Source organism: Phoca vitulina, unplaced genomic scaffold, assembly GCF_004348235.1.
Source record: "Phoca vitulina isolate PV1807 unplaced genomic scaffold, GSC_HSeal_1.0 scaffold18, whole genome shotgun sequence".
Taxonomy (NCBI): Eukaryota; Metazoa; Chordata; class Mammalia; order Carnivora; family Phocidae; genus Phoca; species Phoca vitulina.
Window position 1 is genome coordinate 19,829,267 of NW_022589721.1, and position 25,019 is coordinate 19,854,285.

General features: G+C 38.6%; 1 protein-coding gene across 2 annotated transcripts; it reads left to right on the forward strand.

Moving 5' to 3' along the window:
- The first annotated feature begins 1,625 nt into the window (after nt 1–1,625).
- SQLE (squalene epoxidase) lies at nt 1,626–24,933 on the forward strand. 2 transcript variants are annotated; one of them, XM_032415473.1, is made up of 11 exons: nt 1,627–2,741; nt 5,730–5,979; nt 12,557–12,737; nt 13,778–13,874; nt 14,965–15,078; nt 15,168–15,339; nt 17,533–17,628; nt 21,397–21,539; nt 21,983–22,079; nt 23,476–23,563; nt 24,366–24,933. In XM_032415473.1, the coding sequence occupies exons 1-11, from the start codon at nt 2,451–2,453 to the stop codon at nt 24,556–24,558; spliced, it is 1,722 nt and encodes a 573-aa protein (XP_032271364.1). In that variant the 5' UTR covers nt 1,627–2,450; the 3' UTR covers nt 24,559–24,933. The 2 variants fall into 2 exon arrangements, with proteins under 2 accessions (XP_032271366.1, XP_032271364.1); XM_032415475.1 differs by lacking the exon at nt 17,533–17,628 and having other exon boundaries at nt 1,626–2,741.
- The last annotated feature ends 86 nt before the right edge of the window (nt 24,934–25,019 follow it).

Sequence of the window (25,019 nt, forward strand, 5' to 3'; positions counted from 1 at the left end):
GTAATCACTCAGTGTTAGCTGATAGACCATTATAAAATGCCTCTCGACAACCATGGGTCTTTGGATCATCTTTGAAGGTAGCCCCAGAGACTTGGGTGTCCCCTGGGGCCACTAAAATGGTGCAATCCTGTTGTTATTGTTTTCCCCATGAACATGAAGGGGTATGACTAGGAGGAGGTAGCAAGCTGAGTGTGTAGGCTAATAATGTAGCACATCATTATTATTTTATGGCAGATGTTTAGGCAACTGCTGCCTTTTCTGTTTAAAAGGGACCTTTCCTTTAGTTCCCCATCTCTTTTATTTCATTTTTGTTCTCTTTTACCTCTTTGGCCCTAACCTTTTCTGCCTTGTCCATCCATATTCTAACCCAAACTTAGGCTTTTTCTACCCTTTATTTTGTCCCCTTTTCTTCCCTTTCCCTCCTTCCCCTCCCAGTGAAGTAGGAATGAAGTCAAGGCTTAGGATGGTCCAAACACTTGGTTATAAAGGTCCAGATGGAAACATGATGCTTGGGAGGACTTCAAGGGCATGTTGCCACTTATAAGCAGAGGTAGCTTATAAGGTAGTGCTAAGACAGCGAGGTTTGTGATCTAACATTGCATGCCTGGTAAAATCAGTAGATGTTCTAGGACTAGACACAGTGCGGGATGAAGTGGATGCTTTGGTTGAAAAAGGATCATGATCAATTTTGAGCCATGTTACATCATATGGATAAATAGATTAAAGAAAATACTAGTTGATTAGACTGGATGAACACAGGTGAAAGATTTTCCCCCTTAAAATAATAGCTTACTTTCTAAACATTAATACTTATTGCTAATTGTAAAATATACAGAGAAGTATAAAGTAGGAAATATGTAAAAGTATGAAGACCAAAATGAAAATGGCCTGTGATCATTTTTTCCAGAGATAACTCACGACGAAAGTTCTGGGATCTTTCCCAATAGCCCTTTTTCTAAGTGTATATCTGAATAAATATTTTTAAGAATTGGATTATACAGAGTGTTTGTGTATGTCTGTATAGAGTATTGTGTCTTGATTTTTTTTCTCTAATCTTATGTCATTGCCAGTTTACTTGTTTTAAATGATTATGAGGTTTTTAATGGCTTCATAATAATATACCGAATGATGTACCATAACAACTCCGAAAGGCTGTGTCTGATTCATCTCTAGGACACCCCGGCCTCGTAGTAAGCGCTCGGTAAATGTTCACGGGATGACTGGCCCCGTTCCGACATTAGGCGGCGTGACTCCCGGCAGCGGTTTCCTCGGAACGAGCTCCACCTCTTCCCGGGTAGGACCCCCGCGGCCAGGGCTGCGGCGGGTAATCTGACCGCGGGACCCAGGGCACGACCCCCTCCACCCCCTCCGCCCCCTCCGCGCCCTCGGCCCCTCGCAGGCAGCTAGCGCCTTCCCATCCGCCCAGCCGGCGGCAGGTCCCCACCCTACGCCCCCACCCCACACCACGCAACATCGCCCTAGCGCCTCACCCGGCGACGCCGCGCGGGCCGCGGTACCCGCGATTGGCCAAACGCGGCATAGCGCCATCTCGGCCTACCGCGCGGTGCGCGCCCTGATTGGCCGGCGGCGGCGGTGGGCGGGGCGGGCGCCCTGGGCGCGCAGGGCGGAGCGGGATCGCGCCCTTGCGCCCCGCCTCGTGGTTCCTCGCCGGGGCGGAGCCCGTCGGCCGTCGGAGCGCGCTGGGCGAGCGGCGAGCAAAGGGCGCGTGGTGGTTACTCTGGTTACTGCCGAAGCGCCGGGTCGGGGAGGGCAGCGGCTTCCCGCGAGGAGGCCGTCAGGGGCCGCCGCCGTCTGAGGAAGCTCCCTGGAGACCGCCGTTCACCGGCTGGGAAACGGAGGCACGGACTGGAAGGTTTGGGGGCTGGTGACTCGGAGCTTTTGCGGAGCGGCCGCGCTTGTGTGCGCGGGGGCCGCAGTCTCGAGTCCGAGGCAGTCCCGGCGCGGGGCGGCATCTCTCCGCGCTCCCCTCCCGGCCAGGCCGCGCCCAGACGTTTCTTTCATAGCCCCATCCGCTTCTGAAAGGGCACCTGCTGCAGGTGAGCGAGGACAGTTTTACTGCACGGCGAGCCCACATCACTCTCAGGGACGCCACCAGCAGCAACCCGGGAGAAGCCCGTCCAGAAGAAATAAATGGAGTGCTGGAAAGAGGAGAGTCTGGTCGGGAGCTGTTGGAGCCGGCGATCTTTTCATACTGCTTTCTAAGTCCGGACACCTTTCCCCTCTTTCCATACTTCTATACCAACTTGATAGGATTTTGGAGGTTCCTCTGATTTGAATTGTAATCCTGTGGCGGTGTTTGCTGGAGTTTGGCCGGTTCCTCGTGCTCCTTTTGGTGACACATTTTGGGGAGAACCTCGAGTCACCAAAACCCTACCGAGAAAAAGAGGATCTCAGCTTTGACCCGGGGACACCGGAGGAGCCTTTGAACCATGTGGACTTTCTTGGGCATTGCCACTTTCACGTATTTTTACAAGAAATGCGGAGACTTCGTCTCCTTTGCCAACAAGGAGCTGTTGCTGTGCGTGCTGGTGTTCCTGTCCCTGGGCCTGGTGCTCTCCTACCGCTGTCGCTACCGGAGCGGGGCCCTCCTGGGGCGCCAGCAGAGCGGCTCCCAGTTCGCGCTCTTCTCGGAGATTCTGTCGGCCTTGCCTTTCATTGGCTTCTTCTGGGCCAAGTCGCCCTCGGGATCAGAAAATAAAGAGCAGCTTGGGTCTAGGAGGGTAGGTGGAATTTTAAGTGACCAAACGAGTGAGCGTGTTCTTTTAAAAATTAGAATTGGGATCACTCAAATGTAAATTTTCATCTTCTCTACAGGCCAAAAGGCAGCAATTTAGATACTCTGGTATGATAAATTCTCATTTAATTGTTGTGTTGTGTTGTGTTGTTTGTTTTTTTAAGCTCTTGACTGTTCCTTGGCTACCTCCTTGCCACTGTGAGGAGTGATTGAAAAGATTTGTTTCCTTTAGTGTTGGTTGAGCCAATGCTATGTGAAATCGATTTGATTATGAAAGGGGAAACGAAATGTTAGAATTTAATTTTGAAGGAGGACAGAATCACTTTCTGCGATTGGGAAAAAAATGTTTTACTGAAATCCTTGGGTAAGGATTGCATTTGTACCTGAGGAGAAAGAGACCGGCTGCAGGTTAAGTCCAGTGCTTATAAATGACAGCTGGCTGGGGAAGGTAACAGAAAGAACAATTCCAAAGGCTGGTGGAGTAAAAATTAGTTCAGCATTTTAAAGTCTTGGGCAAAATCCCCTCCTCTCCTCATGTCCGTGGGGCCTTGCGTAAATCAGTGCAGGGATGTCCTGAATCACGTGGATAATTGAGTAAGGCCCACAGTTTAGTCATGTTCCTAATTCTGAGGCTAGTCTTCAGTCACCTGTGAAGTTATGTCTGCAAAGACAGCAAGAGGAGGACAATGGTAGATGAGGGAGAAGAGGTCTGGCTTCAAAGCCAGAACATTTAGGGTCTGTTGGCCATGGGTGTTTGGACTTTTTCCCAAGAGCCCTGGAGGATTGTCAGCAAGGGGGTAACAGTACTTGATTTTAACTTTTTAGAAAGCATTTCCAGTTGGTGGGAGGAGAGTGGATGGCAGGGGCACGAGAATGGGAGCAGGGCTCTCAGGTGAGAGGCTACAGTAGGAAGCCAAGACGTTTACTCCTTGAGGGTTCTAGATCTAGATTATTTTACTGTAGCCACAGTACAGATTAGCCAGGTTTATAGAAGGGAGGACTTGAGTTAGAATTTTTGTTCCACCACTTCTGGCTGTGAGACCTTTGGCAAGACCTTCGTTTCTGTAAGAATCAGTTACCTCTTCTATTAGATGGGGATGGCACCAGTCTTGCTGTTAGTTAAGGAATTAAATGATTGAATGTGGTCGGTAACCGACTAGTAAATAGTAGCTGTTATTAGTTTAGAGGTAGTGTACATCTAATAACATCTAGTACATGTTAGGAGCCTTTTGACTAGTGCTTGGAGCAGCAGTAATGGTGGGTCTGGCTTGGAGCAGTAGGGAAGGAGGGAGAGGGAATCTTCATCTCAGTTTGAAATCTTTGGTGTTATCTGAGGTAACTTTTGCCAAGGACATTGAACACTAGTATAGGTGCCTGGAATGCAATTACATCATGTCATGTTGAGACACTTTTGGGAAGAGAAAATTGGATTGCCAGCAATCAATGATTGGTTCCATTTTGTGAATGCATCAGGCTTTCTGCTTATTCCTAAACAGCAGGGAGTTGGTAGACTCTTCCTTGAGTATTAAGTTCCCATCAGTGCTTTTACTGACCATTCTCTGGGTGACACAAGTCCCCCTTTCAGGATTGGGTGTATATATATACGTGTGTGTGTGTGTGTGTGTGTTTAACAGGGAAAACTTAGGAAGAAAAACTAATAAAAAGTGGCTAAGATGGCAAAGAGGTCTTTTATCTTGCTTTTGGAAGAGTAATTTAAATATAGTCAGTTATTCTGGACATTAAGAGATACTTATGGGAAGAAGAGACTCTTGTCTTCTCTTGGTAAAGGACAAAAAAGTAATTTCTCTAAGAGAAATTATAAAAAATGGAATGGACAAGGCCCCAGTCCCTGTAGAGTTGAAGGAAGACTGGGTGCATATTAAAATCACAGAGAATCAAAGTTCTAAAAGATTTTAGGTTTTATTTCCTTCCTTTTTGCTTGAGGTCTTTTATTAAAATCCCTTCAAAATGGCATTTGGGCTTGTCTTAATCATTATGGCCAGAGAACTCAAAGAAGATTGTTCCTTGCAATTCTGTATCTGAAATGTATTTATGTTTGTCAATCCACATACCAAGAAAAAAAAATACTTATTTTAACCCTGAATTATTCATATTAAAAAACCCAACAGGCACTTTAATTCTCAGTGGCATAAATCTCTCAAAACAGGTCTTTTTCATAATCTTATGAATAAAGTTTTTATCGTCAGCCTAACTAGTGATATGTTTGATGTTTATTCCTAAATGTACCAACTGTTTGGCTAGGCTCTCTTAGAGTGTCAAGATGGGGCAAATTAAATATGTTCTTATATGTTAAGGACTTAAATGTGAACGGGTCAAATCCCAAGGGACAGGATGAGTTATTTTGTCCTTTCAGAATTTTCTTGAGTTAAATAATTCTCAATTAGTAGATTAATAGCCAGGATTTGACAGTCTTTTTGTTATATAAAAGGGATTTTTTAGGGTAAGATAGATTTTTCAGATGAAAATCCAGAAGGAGAAAATAAAAATAAATAGTGGAAACATGTAAAAGGTGCTGAATAGTTTGCAACATGAAGTTGAAATAGAAGCTGTATGGGATCTGCATCTGGTAGATGCTTAGAATGTATTTGAGGAATTGAGTAATTAATGATAGAATTTTCCCTATAATAAGTTTTTGGAGCCCCTTGTAAACATTATTTATATTTAGCCTCATGTGTATTTCTAAATATGTCTGTATAATAGCATTTTCTAAATATATGTGGAAAATGGAATACACGTTTAATTTTATTAGGATATTATTATACATTTTTATTTAACTGAATATTCTGATATCCTTGGTTTTTATATGTGATCTGGATTTAAAAACATAGCAGTGCATTTGGTTTGATAATGTTTGTGATGTAGGTTTTGCCCAAGATGGGAAAGTCCAGAGTATATAGTAGTAGGATAGCAAATGTGGACATATAATTAACTCTTTTTTTTTTTTTTTAAACAGCACAAAAAAGGAACCAGTGTTTCAGAAACAACCTTAATAGGAGCAGCTGCCTCTTCAGTATCTTTTCAAAATGATCCAGAAGTTATCATTGTGGGATCTGGTGTAGTTGGCTCTGCTTTGGCGGCCATGCTTTCCAGAGATGGAAGAAAGGTGACAGTAATTGAGAGAGATTTAAAAGAGCCCGACAGGATAGTTGGAGAATTTCTGCAACCGGGTGGTTATCATGTCCTTAAAGACCTTGGTCTTGAAGGTAGGTTCATATTAATTTTTAGGAGTTATGTGGTAGAAGCAAGCACTCTTCGCTTTAGACTATCCTATAACTGGTAAAAAGATATTAGTTACTATTTACCAACAAATCTGCATGAAAATGAGAGCAAAGAAGAAAATCAGCATTTAGTGTATGAGGAGATATAGTAAAGTGGCTAAAAACCAGAAACGGTCACAATTAAAGATTGGAAAACTAGAATGAAGGCATGAAATTTAGTGAAAGGTGAAGGGAACTTTCACTGGTGAAGTACTTATTATGTGCCTCTTATAGAATCTTTTATTTAAGTATTATCTGTTAAACCAATGATTTTTAAACACAGACTACTCATTTCGGCGATACTTATTCACTGTCTACTCTGGGGGAGGTGTTGGACTTGGTACCAAGGATGTACTGGTGAACAAGGCAGATTCACTGGCTCCTCTCAGAGTACAAAATATGCCTGGGTTCTGGATTGAGGAAGAGCTTGCTTGGCTCATGTGGTAGGCAGGATGGTGTAGGAATTATGAGCGTTGATCCTGGAACTAGATTGCCTGGGGTTGAATTAACAGCTCAGGCACTTAAAAAGCTGTATGACCTTGGCTAAGTTATTCAACCTATTATGTACCAGTTTTTTCATCTGTAAAATGGGCATTTTATGTGAGTCCTTGCCTCAGAGGTTATTATGAGGATGAAACGAATTCATATACACAAAGCATTCAGAACAGTGTCTGGTATATAGTCGGCGCTATGTAAGTATTTGCTGTTTTATTCAAGGAGCCGAAAAGGAGAGCAGTGTAGCTAGGAAGTACTGGGTGATGCGGAAGGGAGAATGGCTTGCGATTAAGGCTGGAGAGAGAGGCGGCAGCTACATCACGAAGGGCTCTGCAGTCGGTGGCGCAGGAGTGTGGTGTGATCTGCTTTATGCCTGTGTAAAGTGGCTTCAAACCTTTGACATCTGCTCACAATAACAAACACATTTTACATCCTGATCCAGCACATACATACATATATTTGACTGAAATTTGTTTTATTTTACTTTTTAAATACTTGTCATGATTCTACCCAAGTACACGATTCACAAGTTGAATTTCATTTCATAATTTACCATTGAGTCACACCCTGCCATTAGTAGAATGCTGTTTTAAAAGAATATGTGGATAAAATGTGGTGAATAAACTGTTAAGATTGTGGCAGTGGGGTAGCAAGAGTCAGTGCAAAGAGTCTAGTGGGAACTCATTGCTAAGTGCCAATGACAGATGATGGTGGTTTGGGCTAGCATGGTAGCAGAGGATATAAAGAGAAGTGGACAGATTGATGTTAAAATTAAGAGACAGAAATGCCATGATTTACTCTAGGATTAGTGTGAGATATCAGGGAGAAGGAGGTATTAAAAATGAGTCCTAGGTTTTGGTTTGGCAGTTTAGTTTATGCAAGAATAAGGAGAGCCTCTAAAGTATTTTAGGGGGCGCTTAGGTGGCTCAGTCGTTAAGCGTCTGCCTTCGGCTCAGGTCATGATCCCAGAGTCCTGGGATGGAGCCCCGCGTCGGGCTCCCTGCTCCACGGGAAGCCTGCTTCTCCCTCTCCCTCTCCCCCTGCTTGTGTGCTCTCTCTCGCTGTGTCTCTGTCACATAAATAAATAAAATTTAAAAAAAAAAAAGTATTTTAGCCAGTCCACATACCATGAATACCTTTAATATAAAAAATTAAGAGTCCTTCTTAACATTTATTATGTTAAGATGTTGGTATCATTTGTTGATAAGGAGACCTAGAGAGGAACAGCCATTGCGGGTAATTTGCGGGACATGTTGAGATATCCAAGTGGAGAAGTTAAGTTGAATATATGAATCTCGAGTGCAGAGGAATGGTTTGGGCTGGCTGGAGTTAGAAATTTCAGAGGTGTCAGCATATTTATAGTATTTAAAAGCCACAACAGTGATTGAGAGCATGTAGGGAGAAAAGAGAAGACAGAATAAACCAAGTCATGGGAAACTGATATTTAAAGATCAGGCAGAAGAAGAGAAGCCTGAAAAAGAGTTCAAGAGGGAGCTGGCAAAATGGCAGAAGAAAGCCAGAGGGTTGGGTGCCACTTAATCCATGAGAGAATGTTTCTAGTTGGAAGGAATGGGTATGTGTCAAGAAAGGGAAGGACAGCTATGTCATGCTTTGTTAATGAAGGCTCAGGTAAGATGAGTATAGAAGAATGACCATGGGATTTGGCAATTTGGAGGTTGCTTGTGACATTGACAAGGTGTTTCAGCAGAGTTGTGGGGATAGAACCTAGACTGAAGTGAGTGGAGTTAAAAAATTTTGAGACTAGAAAAGGACTCTTGAGTTTTTCTGTAACAGAAAACAGAAATAGGGCAGTAATGAGATGTAGATGTAAGGATAAAGAAGGTGTATTTTGGGGGCGCCTGGGTGGCTCAGTTGGTTAATTGATTGGTTTGACTCTTGATTTTGGCTCAGGTCATGATCTCAGGGTCGGGCAGACAAATTCTTTGAAGAGTAAGGAGGGAGAATAGTGTTGACTGGAGTAGTGTGAGTGAAGGGGAGAAGAGGTAAATAATGGTCAGATTATGGGGGCTGAATCCGTAGCATTTTGTAGCCTGCTACGTGGATTTGGCTTATGTTCAAAGGGAAGCCATTGGAGAATTTTAAGAAGAGGAGTTATTCAATCTCACTTTTTAGAAGTGTGATTAAAAATATTATTTAGAAGTATTCATGTTATTCTGTAGGAAAAAAGAGTAGATCATAAAGTGGCCAAGACAGAAGCAGGGGAACCTGATCGGAGGCTATTGCAGAATCAGTGAGAGTTGATGGCTTGGAACAGGGTCATAGTAGTAGAGAGGTGGGAAGTGGTCACATTCTGGAAACGCCTTTTGAAGGAAGTCAGTAGGATTTGCTGATGAATCAGGTGTTAGGTATGAGAGAAAAAGAGGAGTCATGGTATTTAAACAAGACTAGAAGACATTACCAGGAGAGGTCCAGGACTGAACCCTGGGGTACTCTGATGTATAGAGATCAGTGAGGTGAGTGGGAGTCAAAAAGATGGGATTGAGGAAGTGTGGAGGAAAAGCAAAAGCCTGCAGGGTCTAGGATCCAGGTGGAGAGAGTGTTTATGAAGAAAGGAAGTTCCATCTGTGACCTTTTAGGTTTCTTAATTACCACCTTACATGAGAGGTTCACTTGAGGCAGATGTGGCAATATCTTGAGACAGTACTTTGTTACTTTTATCGTTGAACATCAGGCAACCACAAATGCTCTCCAACTAATGACTGTACATAGAATATTTAGAGATCTAACTTCAGGGGACATCACCAAGGTTGTGGAAACAAGCCTTAGTGGATTTTTATATGTTATGCAAGAGTAAGGAGAGCCTCTAAAGTATTTTAGCCAGGCCACATACCATGAAAACCTTTAATATAAAAAATAAGAGTCCTTCTTAACATTTATTATGCTATTAATTTCCGCTGAGGTATGATGAGATGTGGATAATAGAAACACTTGGAATAGTTACTTTTTGGAGTATGATTTTTTTTTTTTTTAAGATTTCATTTGTTTATTTAACACAGAGAGACGCAGGGGGAGTGGGAGAGGGAGAAGCAGGCTTCCCGCCAAGCAGGGAGCCCAATGTGGGGCTTGATCCCAGGACCCTGAGATCATGACCTGAGCCGAAGGCAGATGCTTAATGACTGAGCCACCCAGGCACCCCTGGAGTATGATTTTTTAATATAATATGGACTCATTCTTCCTGAATATGAGTTTTTATTTATTTTTAAATTTTCAAAAAGATTTTATTTATTTATTTTATTTATTTAGAGCACAAAAGGGGGGAGGGGCAGAGGGAAAGGGAAGAGAGAATTCCAAGCAGGCTCCATGCTGAGCATGGAATCTGACACGGGGTTCGATCTCAGGACCCTGAGATCATACGTGAGCTGAAATCAAGAGTTGGATGCTTAACTGACTGAGCTACCCAGGTGCCCCCTGAGTATGGGTTTTTAATAATTGATTGCCCTATGGCTTAAGCTAAATATCTAGAATTCTTAAAATTAATACACTATAATTTAAATGTTATATTTTTATATTAAGTCAATATCTAGTGGGGAACCTCCTTCCCATGTTGTTTTCTTTGGGATTATTTTGGCTTTTCTTGGTGTTTTTGTTTTCTATATATAATTTAGAATTAGATGTAAAAAAAAAAAACAGTTAAGATTATGACTGAAATAGCACTGAATCTATAGCTCAGTTTTGGAATAATTGACTTGGACTTCCTATCCATGAATGTGGTATGCTTCCCATTCAGTTAGGTCTTTAATGCATTTAAATAATGTTTCATAAATCTCATATGTCTTTTGCTATATTTATTCCTTGGCTCTGATTTATATTTGGGCTTTCATAAATGATACCTATTTTATTATGCACTGTATACTTAGTTTGAGGTTCAGACTTTATACCAGGTCATGGCACAAGGTATGTTTGGATTTTTTATGGATGACTTCACCCATAGCCTGTGGTGAATGGCTTACTTCCATACCTTATCTCAGGGTATTGAATTGAGTTTTTGTGGTTTCTCTTTTATTGACAAATTTATGAATGGTGCTAAGTTTCCTTGTCCCTGGCCATGGGGGCCCCTACCTCCTGTTCAGGAGTGGCCCTTAAAACTCCAATCGTTTAGGCTTGTGGTTCTGATTCCTTTATACTGTTGCCTTTCAAACTTGCTCACTGGTTTGACTTTGATGTTGCTTTCCATTTTTAGTATAGGTGGTTTTTTGTTTTTTGTTTTTTCCTTGTTAGTTTTGTTTTTTAACTTGCCTTTTTATAGCAAGCAGTTCTGCAGAGGAATGTTTTCCATGTCATTTTATCTGATATGTTGACCAGTAGTCTTAATATCTTAAGTGTGGAGCTTTATGATTATAGATAGTGATAGCTCTAAGTTATCTGGCTTCAGAGTTATTAACATCTAGTATTCATGAAGCATGAATTTCATTGAAGTGTAGGGTACTGTCTTCTTGCCTGCTTAAGAAAGTAAAAGTGTTCAAAGTCTGCCATATATGATTTCATCAATAAAGGTGAGATAGGGACAGATAGATGTTAAGAAATCTTAAATTAGACCTTATTTACCTTAAGATAGTTTACCCAAGGAAAAATTTTGCTGTGCTACTATACTTTTTACATTTTCTGGTGTGTTCTAAAATTGGCCAGTTTAAACATTTCAAGTACTTCTGTAATATAGTTATGGGTTAAGAAAAACAAACTGTCTCAGTAGCTGGACAAAGCATTATAGAAATACCAGATGGGTTTCAAATATTTAGGTCAGAAATGATTGGCAGTTTGCTGAGATCCAAATTGAATACACTGCAAATTGGCAGCTTTTCGGATATCTGTGTACTGAATCTCTGACTGAATTTTAACTGTAATAATTTGAGAACCATACTGAAAAACTAATTAGTTTTGATTCTGGGTCAGATGTGTGACAATATTCATCCAGCTTGAGCCTGCCTGCACTCTAAGTGCCATTAAAAAGAATATCAGAAAACTAATTTATTTCGATCTTAGCCTAGATGTGTGATAGAATTGTTTATGAAGATTTTCTTTCATCCATTTCATTATTCTAATGTACTTCACCTTAATATATTAACCATTATGATTTTAGGCCTATGTATGGTATATTCTCAATTGACATTCATAATGTACTCTTTCTAACTTAGATGAATATTTAGGTTGTTTTCAGTTATTCTTTATTAGAGATAACACTATAGTGAACTTACTCTTGCATATAACCTTAAAAATTATTAAAAATTAAAAATTAGGGCTCCTGGGTGGCTCAGTCGTTGAGCGTCTGCCTTAGGCTCAGGTCATGATCTCGGTCCTGGGATTGAGCCCCGCATCGGGCTCCCTGCTCCGCGGGAGGCCTGCTTCTCCCTCTCCCACTCCCCTTGCTTGTGTTCCCTCTCTCGCTGTGTCTCTCTCTGTCAAATAAATAAATAAAATCTTTAAAAAAAAAATTAAAAATTATATCTTTAGGATGAATGATAGATGAATTGATAAGACTTAAAGATTATTACATCAAAGGATGCTAACTTCTTCTTGGTTCTTGATAATTAGTGCTACAGTTACTTTCTAAAATGTTTTTAGTTTATATTAAAACCAGTAAATTTATCAGTTTTATTATAATCTCACCAGCAATTTTGATAGATTTGGTATCTTACTGTTTTAATTTATTTCATTGATTTTTTTTTTTTAAATCAGGTTTTGAACATTTCCCTTCCCTGCTATGTTCAATATTTCCATATTGCTTAATGTGAATACCCATGAACTTTTCACCCATTATTATTAGGGTCTTAATATTTTTCCTAGGAAAAATAAAATATTAATCTTTTATGGTTTTACAGATTTGCTAAGTGGTTGTCTTCCAGACACATTAAGATTTCTGAAATAGTTATATTAATGTCCAGTTGTCGCAATGGTTTCATCGCATTATGAAGACAGAGACTCATTTTTGATGCCTCCTTATCCTTTGGTGCCTCATATAACTCTGGGCATGTTAACAAAATTGATTTTTTTGAACTGAATTGTTTTGTAGATGCAGTGGAAGGTATTGATGCCCAGGTGGTAGATGGCTACATAATTCATGATCAGGAAAGCACATCAGAGGTTCAAATTCCTTACCCTCTGTCTGAAAACAGTCAAGTGCGGAGTGGAAGAGCTTTCCATCACGGAAGATTCATCATGGGTCTGCGGAAAGCAGCTATGGCAGAGCCGAAGTAAGACTGCGCAGGTTTAGAATGTTAAACACATTTAAACTTGGCCTTTGCACAAATACTATTTCATCAATTTTGTCATAAGTGTTTGGGTATGGGCTGGAGCATAGGTATTCTAAAGTAAACTGTAAGTTAGAAGAATGTTAGATCTTCAGTGCCTTTGTTGACAATATCATGTAGAGAATTTCCGTTTGAATGACAAAACTATTGAGATTTTTCCTTTGACTACATACATTGTGTGGTTTTTTTTTTTATGTTGTTGGAATTTAGAGGATGCAGTTGTAACCAAGGGTTAAGGCCTTGTCTGCCTATTTGGGAGTTGGGGTTTGTGCTCACGGTATTTTCTGTTAAAAGTCAGAACAGAGACTTCAGGGGAAAACCCTCAGCTGACAGGACTGGCTCTTCTCCTAATTATTAACTTCTATTTGCCCCTAGCCCTTTGGCACTATAATTGAGAAAGTTTTACACATGAGAACCCTCATCTCATTAACAAGGGCTTAAGTATTGCCAAAGCAAGTGAAGAAGTGAGTGGACTTACCCTTAGGACTGAGAGTTGCTATCTGTGGAAGTAGAATATGTTCATTGTGGAAACATGGGAAAATGCACAAAAATACAAAGACTGTAAAACTTATCCATGATTCTTCTGACTAGAAGTAACTACTCTGGATAATTTGGTGGATAAACTCCCAATTCAATATTTTCCCATCTCTGTATGAATTTGTGTGGTGTGTAAAGTTTCTCTGCATGTACTTTTTTTTTAATGAATTGAGGTAAAAATCTCATGTTGCTTTTAAAAATACTTTTAAAAATCATTACATTAGTGTATATGTATTCAATTTCAAGAAATTAGAAAATAAAAGCCACACTTACTTCTAAAGTCCATTAATGTTTTTGCGTTTTGTCATTCCGGACCTTTCCTGTATACGTGTGTGCACATGTGTGAGTCCCATTTGTAACTGGAGATAAGGAATAAGGAATTCGTCATTCATTATTTAAATTGTCCAAGTGTGCTACTATATAATTTATTTCTGTTTATCCTTTAGTACAAAGTTTATTGAAGGCATCGTGCTACAGTTACTAGAAGAAGATGATGCTGTGATAGGAGTTCAGTACAGGGATAAAGAAACTGGGGACATCAAGGTGAGAGATAGCAAATCTTAGCTCTTCCCAAGACATGTTTCTCCTCCTTTTTCCCCTACTCCTTTGAAAAGTAAGCCCACCAATTTACTCACCTAATAGACTGAGTTCTGTCTAAGCCCTCTGCTGCAGGGTGAATTTCAGACTGCAACACATTACTCTTTAGAGCATCTCAGAACTCTGTACAACAGCTTTGTAGACAATCACCACTAGATCAGCAGTATTAAACCGAAACGAGAAATATACATGTGCAGAGAAGCAGAGGGGACCTGGAAGGTGAAAAAAGGAAGGATTCAACATAAAAGAAATGACTGGTTTCATTCTTCACTTACTCTAATCCCTTCATACCTGGAATCTTGATTTACCATTTTATATCAGCTCTTGTGCTTTTCAGTATATTTTCATAATGAGTTATATTGTCATTTAGATCTTCTAACAACTCTGGGAAATAAAGTCCAAAGACTAATTTCTTAAATTTAGCTCATGTTTTAATAAAAAGACAAATTGGAACAAAAAAAAATGATGAGGATAAATGAAACAATTGTTTTAATCCGAAAGGGAAAAGTAAGAGAATCTCTGTGGGAATAGCAGAGTAAAATAATTGCCAGGACCTGCTCATGTCGATTTAGTAAGAGAAGAGAAAGTGAGAGGCTAATCTGTTGGCATTTCTGGGCTGATCTCTGGAGTCACCACCTAGAAATATACTCTAATGATGGTGATTGCAAGATAATATGGAGACCTACATCTATGCATACAAAAATTCTTCAAAGCCCTAGCCACTGATTGAAAGCACTATATGAAGTTAGAAAATTCTAGAATAAACGTGGAGTCGTCCTTGGACTTTGTGATGAGATTCAATATTCTGTGGTCCACACTTGCTTTGTAGTTGTTTCCCCTGTTGTTGATCAAAGTGTAGCTTTAATCCCAGATGGTTTGGATGGTAGTGCTTCGAAGGCAGGCAATCCTCATTACCCTGTATAACGTTGTCCAATAAAATGTGTAAATATTTTACAAGAATGCACATTTTAAGAGAATGGTCGTTTTACTGTGTATTTCTAACCATTTAGCTGAGCATTGTTTATCTTTGTTGTAGGAACTCCACGCTCCATTGACTATTGTTGCAGATGGACTTTTTTCCAAATTCAGGAAAAACCTGATCTCTAATAAAGTTTCTGTTTCATCTCATTTTGTTGGCTTTCTAATGAAGGTACTGTAGGAATGTAATTGTAGAAAAATAAAAGCAACTTGGAATTTGAAAATTATTAGAATATTTTGTTTTGTTTTGTTTTATTCTAGAATGTACCACAGTTTAAAGCAAATCATGCTGAACTTATTTTGGCTAATCCAAGTCCAGTTCTTATCTACCAGATTTCATCTGATGAAACTCGAGTACTTGTTGACATTCGAGGAGAAATGCCCAGAAACCTAAGAGAACACATGGCTGAAAAAATTTACCCACAATTACCTGGTAAGAAATAGGATTTCGTTCACATTGTAATCTGTGGTCTGAAAGTAAATATCACAAAAGGCTGTCCATCTCCAGTTCTCACTAAAGCTGGGTCTTAACTAGGCCAGAGATAAGGATGGCAGGTAAAAATGCACCCAGTCAGATACACTGGAGCTGAGCTGTTTAACTAGCACATATGAAAATCTCCAAATTAAAAGAAAATAGTTTCAATATATTTTTTCATATTAATAATTAAGTCATTGTTTTAGAATAATTATTAATATTGAGGAAAATGGTACGTTTTTAGGTAGTCTGGATAGAGATGTAAGATCTCTGAATTCTTAAAATATCTCTCCTATTACTTTAGCGCTTGGTTTTTGTAGAAATGGTAGCTACCATTTATTGAATATCTACTATAAGGTGCTTTACAAACTTGATTTCATTTATCTACGTAGTCACCCTCTGAGGTAGGGCATTACCATTATCCCCATTTTATTGCTGAGGGAACTAGGAGTCAGTAAGCTCCTCCAAGGATAAACTGTTAGTAAGTGGGGGAGTCAGGTTGAGGGTAGGCGTGTGGCTCATCCATCCATCCTCAGAACATGAGAGCTGTAAGCGGTCTTCAAGGTCATTTTTAGTTTGGAGTTGAATACAGTAAGGCTTCATGAGATTTCAGACATATTTGTAAAACACTCCTAAAAAATTACTTTCTGGCATTTTTTTTGAGAATGGGAAGATGTAAGTAAAAGTAAATAAACATTTAAGATATTAATTAAAATATTAAGGATATTGATAAAATTGAAGGGAAACCCTGCTTGCCAATTATATGATTATAGTAATAGGAAACTGTCTTTGGTAGGAGTATATTTTGTTTAAAAATTCTGTTTCTTTTTCAAGATATTTTTTAATCTAAGTGAAAGCACTCTGTTTAATAACAGAATATTAACAGATATGAATGTATACATGGAGTAACTTAGATTTTTTTTTTAAAGATTTTATTTATTTAGAGACAGATTGAGAGAGATCGTATGAACAAGGTGGGGAGGAGCCAAGGGAGAGGGAGAGAGAGTCTTAAGCAGACTCTGTGCTGGGCAACACAGGGCTCCGTCTCACCACCCTAAGATCACAACCTGAGCCGAAACCAAGGGTTGGATGCTCAACCGACTGCGCCACTGAGGCACCCCAACTTAGATTTTTTAATAATGACCTTTTCAACATTTCAATACATTTGCACTTAGACTATAAGCCATTTTTGAAGCTTTCAGAGGAAAAATGAATTATTCACATTTAAGAAAAAGATAGTCAATAATGTGATAGTTTTAGCATTTTTTTTCTTTTATCGTAGATTGCCTCTTCAATCCAGAGGTTTAGAACAGACTGCCCTGAGATCATGGTCGGAAACCATTTATAGGTTTATATTAATATTTGTTAGGTTATTGAAATTCTCCTTGTTGGGATGGAACAATTTCAGCTTAGGCATTCTGCTCCTGTATTCCCAGATTACAATGGGAACTGTATGAAAAGACAGTTCATTTTCTATACAAGTAGGAGCACAAAACTTTAAACTGGGGAGTGTCTCAGAGATGAGCTCTTCCAAGCATTTCATGTTGTAGATGAAGAAACTGAAGCTCAGAAAAGTAGAGCTCTCCACAACTTACCGTTTTTCTGCCGTACATACCCTCCTGCTGTTTGTGGATTGCTAGTATGTGAATATGGCGGTGACGCTTGTATATTTAAGTGTTAAATATGATACCTGGCAGTTAACATTTGGGAGGAAGGTGGGGCCCTGTCTCATCTCTGAATTTGCTTCACTTTTCTTAGCTTTTTTGTTCATTCAGCTGTATGTGTATCTATTTACATTAAATTTCTCTTAGATCCCTTAGTCATTCCTTAGCATGAGTAACTAGGTTCTTTTTTTTTTTTCCTATTACTATCTTATGCCTTTTTCTTCCTTTTTTTTTATTATGTTATGTTAATCACCATACATTACATCATTAGTTTTTGATAGTAACTAGGTTCTTAATGAACAATTGTATTAATAAAATAATTAGTTCTTGACTTATCACAAGATATATGTAACATATATAGTGCATATATTATTATATGTAATGTAATATGATAGAAGGTATTTGTTTAGACTTGAGAAGAACATGTGCTAATTAGAAATTGAAATTTTATAAACCATTTATCTGGTGGGGGTGGGATTTATTGCAGACCACCTCAAAGACCCGTTCCTGGAAGCCACTCAGAATTCCCGTTTGAGATCTATGCCGGCAAGCTTTCTTCCCTCCTCACCAGTAAACAAGCGAGGTATTATTTTATTGGAGTGATTCTATAAAGGGTATTCTAAATATTCAAATTTAATATTCCAAATATTCCAAATGTAATATGGGATGGGATTTATGCTATGTAATACGGGAATCCTATGTGGGACAGAGAATTGGTTACTGTGCTTGAACACATTACACCAAAATTAGTTTTATGATGTCTTGATTATTTCATAATGAGTGTATACATCATTATCCTAGTTATTGAGGCTACCACAGTTAAGTATAGTCCTAAATCTAGAGAAGGCAGTTTTCTAGTGAGGGGTATGAACTGGTAATTTCAGGACACTGTTGATAAATGCTGTAGTAAAAGCCCACTCGTGGTACCACAAGGTTCACTGTGAAGGGGTGCACAGGGCAGGGGGGAGCTTGTGAACTGTGAAGGGTGATTGGGGAAGACGTGTCTCAGGAAATAAAACTGGAGTTGGGGCATGAAGGATTAGTGGGAGTTCATTAGGTGGACGGTGAAAGAGGGACTTCTAAGTAGATGGAACAATATATGCAAAGGCCAGGAGGGCTGAGAAATGATAGCACTTTCAGTGAAGTCCAGTAGTTTCCTATGGCTGGAGCGAGCGCATGATAGGTGTCAGAGCCTTAGAAAGGTAAGGTATTAATTTATGCTATAGACAGTGGAAAGTCATTGAGAAGTTTGTTTTTAATAGCTTTATTGAGATGTAATTCACAAATCATATCGTTCACCCATTAAAGTTTATACAGTTTATTAGTTTTTAGCATATTCATAGATACGTGCAACCATCATGACAGTCAATTTGAGAACCTTTTTATCACCCCAAAAAGAAACCCTATACCAATCAGCAGTCACTGCTCATTTTCTCCCAACTACCAGCCCCAGGCATCCACTGATCTGCTTTTTGACTCTATAGATTTGCCTATTCTGGACATTCCTATAAATACAATCAGTGGATCTTTTGTAACTGGCTTCTTTGAGGTTCATCCATGTTGCAGCATGTCCTTCATTTGTTTTTGTGGCCAAATAGTATTCCATGTGTGGATATACTACATTTTAAGTATCCATTCATCAGTTGATAGACATTTGGTTTGTTTCCACTTTTGGTTGTTATGAACAATGCTGCTGTGGACATCTGTATATGAGTTTTTGTGTGGAGTTAATTTTCACTTTTCTTGGGTATGGTAACTCTGTTTAACTATTTGAGGAACTGACAAACTGTTTTCCAGAGAGGCTGCCCCATTTTGCATTCTTATTAACAATGTATGAGGGTTCCAATTTCTCCACATCCTCACCAACATTTGTTATTATCTGTCTTTTTGGCCATACTCATTCTCGTAGGTGTGAAGTGATACCTCATTGTGGTTTTGATTTGTATTTCTCTGATGGATAATGATGCTGAAAATCTTTTCATATGCATATTGGACATTTATTTGTATTTCTTCTTTGGAGAAATGTCCATTCAGATTGCCCATTTCTTAATTGGTCAAATGAAAAAAACTTTTATTGTTGAGCTGTAAGAGTTCTTTATATATTCTAGATATAAACCCCTTATCAGATAAATGATCTGCAAAAACTCTCATTCCATGGTGATGGTGGTTGAAGTTTTTAATTTTCATGAAGTCCAGTTTATGTTTTTTTTTTTTTTTTTTTTTGTCAATTGTGCTTTTGATGTCATATCTAAAAAGTCTTTGCCCAATCCAAGGTCATGAAGATTTACTCCTGTATTTCCTTCTAAGAGTTTTGTAGTTTTAGCTACTATATTTAGGTATTTGATCCATTTTGAGTTAAATTTTTGTGTATGGTATGAGGAAGGGGTTCAACTTCATTTGTATGTGGATATCCAGTTGTCCCAGTACCATTTGTTGAAAAGACCATTCTTTCCCCATTGAAGTGTCTTGGCACTCTTGTCAAAATTAATTTGACTGTAAATGTAGTAAGAGTTTTTTTCTTTCAACAATATTTTATAGTTTCAGAGTGTTTTACATTTCTTTTGTTAAACTTATTTCCAAGTATTTTATTCCTTTTTATGCTATTGTAAATAGACTTGTTTTCTTAATTTCATTTTAAGAATTCTTCATTGCTAGTGTATATAAATACAATTGATTTTTGCATATTTATCGTCTGTCTTGAAACCTTGCTGAACTCATGTATTAGTTTCTAATAGTTCATTGAAAAGTTTTAAATAAGATAGTGGCATGATTAGCTTTTTATTTTAGAGATACTACTCTGATACGTTGTGGAGCATGGTTTGGAGGACAGGTCAGGCTAAAGCTTATAGTAAGGCTATGTAATTGTTCCATGTCAGTGGTGATAAAAGGTTTGAACTAGGGTTGTGGCTATAGAAGTGGAAAGTAGGGAATAGAATTGTGTACTCTCTAGAATGTAGAATGCATGCAACTTGGTGACTCGCTGGCTATTGTAGTAAGGGAGAGTGAGGCCTCTTGATGGATTCCAGGTTTCAGGTTTAGGTAACTTTGCCAGCTATTTGCTGATATTGGAGATATGGGAAAAGGAATATAAGTTTAGGGAAGTGTGGGAAGAGGTGATGAGTTCACTTTTGGACATATTGGGTATGAAGTGCCAGTGAGGCATTTGAGTGGAGACGTGTGGAACACCATTGAAAATGTGAGTGTGGAGCTCCAAAGAGAGGTCCGAATGGGAGCTGTTGATATACTATGGTTCCTGAACATAAACAGATTGAATTTGCTGTGGAAGAACAGGCATAGTAAACTACTAATCCTATAAATAAACTAATGCAAAGCAGAATGAAGACACTAATGCCAAATGGATATAAACAACATGCCAGCAGTAATTGGTGGAATTAGAAATGTTCCATGGAGAGGAAGGAATAAAAGCTGTTTGTTGCTTGTGGTTTTTTTAGTGAAGATATTAGAGTCATACATGAATTTGAATTAATATTTAGAAGTTTTCCTTTTTATAAGTTAATGTTTATTATATGTATTTTATAATAAGTTATAAATGTAGCATATTGTGACATTGCAGAAAAGAATTATCCATAATTTTGTCCCTTTAACATTATAATGGTTGTTTATTTCTCTTGGATTAAATTAAATAACTGCTTTGTTGAAATGTCACTGTAAGTGTTAGGTCATTAACCAGGCTGACAGTGACCCGGGAATCTTAGGCAGCTCAGGAAGTGCACCTAGAGAGCTGCATTTCTGCTTCTGCAGTTTTGCATCAAGGGGCTAATTTTCAGATAAGATTCAGTCAAGGCTTATTCCTCTAAATTAACTTTGGATAGGTTTGGAATATCTGCTTATAATTGCTTTTTAATTCCAGCTACAATGTGGCTGGCTATCATCTTCCTGGGGCCTCCTTTCTTTCTCTTAGAACTGTATAGACATTTCTCTCTGGTGCGCTGGCAGCAAATATGGCTGTGAAATGTCAGACCTCTCCATTTTTTCCCTTGTAAGGAGACTTGCTTTTTATGCCAATTTTTTTTTTTTTTTCACATAAGAGGCCTTAAAAATATTTTGGCATTGTTTGACTTCACCTTAGATTCCCATGTGACTTTCATGAGGGTGGGGACCATGTCCTTGTTCTGTGTCCCTAGTATCCAGTACCTGTTAGGTACCCAATAAATACTAATTGAATTTTTGTCTCAACAGATTTTAGTCATGATTTGTTCCCTTGTATTTTCACATTCTCATTTTCTGGTTCACATTCACAATGTTTATTAATTAACAGTGTTTTTTTTTTTCTTTGTCTTAAGGGATGCATCCAGGATGTGATATCATAATCTAAATTCTCTCATTATAGGTGTTCTTGTTTTGGGAGATGCATATAATATGAGGCATCCTCTTACTGGAGGAGGAATGACTGTTGTTTTTAAAGATGTGAAACTATGGAGAAAGTTGCTAAAGGGTATCCCTGACCTTTATGATGATGCAGCTGTTTTCCAGGTAGGATATTAAATTATTCTTTGACAAAAATGTCTCAGTAGATTTCTTTCCGGGCCTAAGAGGAATGGGGCCTTACTGGGGAGATCTGTACCCAGGAACCTGATCCTAAGTCCTGGTTCTTAGGCAGTCTTGTTCAGGCATAGAGAACCTGTGAGCCTGTGCAACCCACAAATCTCACAGAATTTCTGAATTTCTATGTTTGAATATTATGTCACATTGGTTTGCACAGACCACTTTGCTCATAGTGATCGGATATTTCGCTTCAGAGTTCTGGAACTCATTCCTCCAGAGATGTTTTGGTGTATATGTAAATGATAAATATAAGGCATAATTACTTATAGATGATCCTCAGGATAAACATCAGTTTGAGGGGATTATGAACATTAATTTGTGCTCCCCCCCCCCACCTTTACCATATAGTAAGTGATCTTTTTCTTTTTTAGGCCAAAAAATCATTCTATTGGGCGAGAAAAACATCTCACTCCTTTGTTGTGAATATCCTTGCTCAGGCTCTTTATGAATTATTTTCTGCCACAGATGGTAAGTATAGATATTTTTTAATGAAAATTACTGAACTGCAAATTTTTAGCACAGGAAGGGAACTTAATTATAAACAAGTTAGTCATTAGGCCAGAAATAGCCATGTTTCCTGAGTCTGCTGACTCCCAAGTGGCGGCCCTTTGTAACTCCATCCTTGCGCAAGATTTTGCGCCTCTAATCATCATGTATCCACCACTTTGTGTGGAAGGCTTAAGACAACCTTCCCAGCACCACTTCAGTAATGTATCTTTATTCATTCCTCTGGTCCAGATCAGGTTATATATATCCATAAATGCATAAAGTTGTGATGCAGGTTCTTTCTGCCGGTGAATTCAAATGTAATATAGTTTTAATCTTTTTCTTCCTGAACACTTGTTTCAATTTCTGTTCAAAATAGTATTATATAAAATGAATACGAGCTTCACAACAAGTTTAGATTTTGTCTCCTATTACAATGCACAAGTAGAAGAATGCATCTACCTTTTACTCACTTGAAATATTCCCATGCTTTTGTTTTTGTTTCTATATTGTAAAGTGGCGGTCATTCTGTATATTAAGGAAAACCTGACTTAGCAGAGGCTGTATTAGAAATGGAGGAAGAGGCAACCGTGCCACCTCCCAAGCCTAGCAGTGTACAGGTGGTTAATGGTAGGTTAACGAAACTGGACGTTTAGGTTTGTTCAGGAATAAATGTAACTCCAGTCCTATTACTTCAGATATTTACAACAAAGCTCCTTCTGTGAACTGGCCAGGGTCCCAGCAATCTATGCTTTGGTGACTTGAGTACAAAAGATAATATAGTACAAATACCTTCTGTAGCCTATCTGTATGCATTATTCTTGCTAAAAGAAAAAAAAAAACCAACTCATTGATTGTGATTTGCCAGTCAAACCTCTCTTGCTAATTGGCATGGAAGCTAAAATGGCTGGGTGGGCAAGTAAAAAGAAAAGAACCAAGTCTTGAGTTTTTCTAAGTGCTTCTTTTTAAGCTTTCCTAAGCTCTTGATTTTCTTACATTATGAAAGATTAGAGGAAGAAAGAGTTTTATTGGGGTAAGTTTACCTGTTACGTCTATTCCAAATAAAAAAATTGTTGGTTGATAATACTATGTTGTGAGGGTTTAATGAGTCACTTTGAAATTATGAAAAACTATACACATCTAAGGCATTGTTAATGTTTACTATTCACAGCTATCCTTTTACTTGAGAGTTTACTGCTCAGAAATATAGGTTGGGTATGGTATCTTAGAGCCTGGGAATTTGGTTTCTAGAATTGTGTTTTTTGATAAAAAAAGAATTTACAGAATATTTGCATCACTTAATGAATTTACAACACAGTCAAGGAAATAACTTTTAAACAACTTTTTAAACAACTTTAACTTCCAAATTTTATTTTAGATTCCCTCCATCAACTAAGAAAAGCCTGTTTTCTTTATTTCAAACTTGGTGGAGAATGTGTTGCTGGTCCTGTTGGGCTGCTTTCTGTGTAAGTTGTTTTGATGACACAGAGGAACCAGATCTTTCAGATTTTCTTCGGACTGCTCAGTTTGTGAATTACTGCAAGTCTTTCTTCTTTCTATATTTTGTCCGTTAGAATCCCAGTCAGAAGGTAGCTCAGAGAAATGAAAAAAGAAATTTAGCCCTGTGTTTTACTTCTGGGAAAACAGTTTTGAACAGAAGCTGGTGGTAGATGAGGCTAAAGCCCTGATTAAAATAGCTTGTTTTTTGCTGGTGGGTTTGACCACATGATCTGATCGGTGGGAGCCATGGATAATAGAGGAATTTGTATTTAAAATTTACTTCGATTAAGGTGCGGGGACTTGCGAAACTCACTAATGGTTTTGACAGTGCAGACATACATAGAATTATTCTTGAAAGGTCTGCACAGTACAATTCTTTAAGTCTGTTCTCATTCATTTATAATCTGAATGTCAATACTGCTACCTTTTGGAAAACCTAAGACTCCCATAGGTCAGGCCATCCAGTCACTTCAGGCGGAGATCTCAAGATTAGTGAACGAAAACAGCTCCACACATACAGTTTATGTCAAGCAGACTATGAAGAGTTCCTGGCTTCTCTGACAGACGGGGGTATATTCTAAGGAGTTTCTTGTAAGAACATTTATTTGTCCCTGCTATCAGAGCGTAGGCAACACAAGCTTCCAGAGTCGTCTAGAATGTACAATGTATGTTTAGCTAAATTTATAGATGATACGTAATTAGAACCTTTCTATGAGTAAATTTTAATTGCTGGGTCTTACTAATACATATATTTTTTTTCTATTACAGCCTGTCTCCTAACCCTTTCATTTTAATTGGACACTTCTTTGCTGTGGCGATCTATGCCACATATTTCTGCTTTAAATCGGAACCTTGGATTACAAAACCCCGAGCCATTTTCAGTAGTGGTGCTGTATTGTACAAAGCATGTTCTGTAATATTTCCTCTGATTTACTCGGAAATTAAGTACCTGGTCCATTAAACTTACAGGGGAGCCATTTGCAAACGATTATTTGGAACTCACCAAGTCCTAAGAGACTTTTTTGGAAGAAGACATACATAGCATAGAACTATCCCACTTCTAAAGTGGAAACTCTTGGGCGCCTGGGTGGCTCAGTTGGTTAAAGTGGAAACTCTTGGACCAAGATTGGGGTTAATTCGTTTTTGAAGTTATTTGTATATAAACATGTAAACACATACTTTGCAATTTAAAATGAAGGGTAAAATAGACATTTAAAAGAAATGATTGTTATCTTAAATTACTGCTAACACTGAAGAACTGCAGTTTTTCTTTTGAATTCAGTAGCTGGGAGGAGTCATTGTGGGACATGCAAATAAAGTGAAGAATGAACTGTAATGTCTTTTTATCTCTGTTGTGGCCTTGAGGTAGCTTCGTTGTTCATGGGAAGGAAAACCAAAGTGGGATGGAAAACGCAGAGGGAA

Coding starts and splice junctions, on each gene's coding strand:
- SQLE (XM_032415473.1), top strand. CDS start 2,451: ATGTGGACTTTCTTGGGCATTGCCACTTTCACGTATTTTTACAAGAAA. Junction 17,629..21,396: donor CTCACCAGTAAACAAGCGAG/GTATTATTTTAT, acceptor CTCTCATTATAG/GTGTTCTTGTTTTGGGAGAT. Junction 21,540..21,982: donor ATGATGCAGCTGTTTTCCAG/GTAGGATATTAA, acceptor TTTCTTTTTTAG/GCCAAAAAATCATTCTATTG.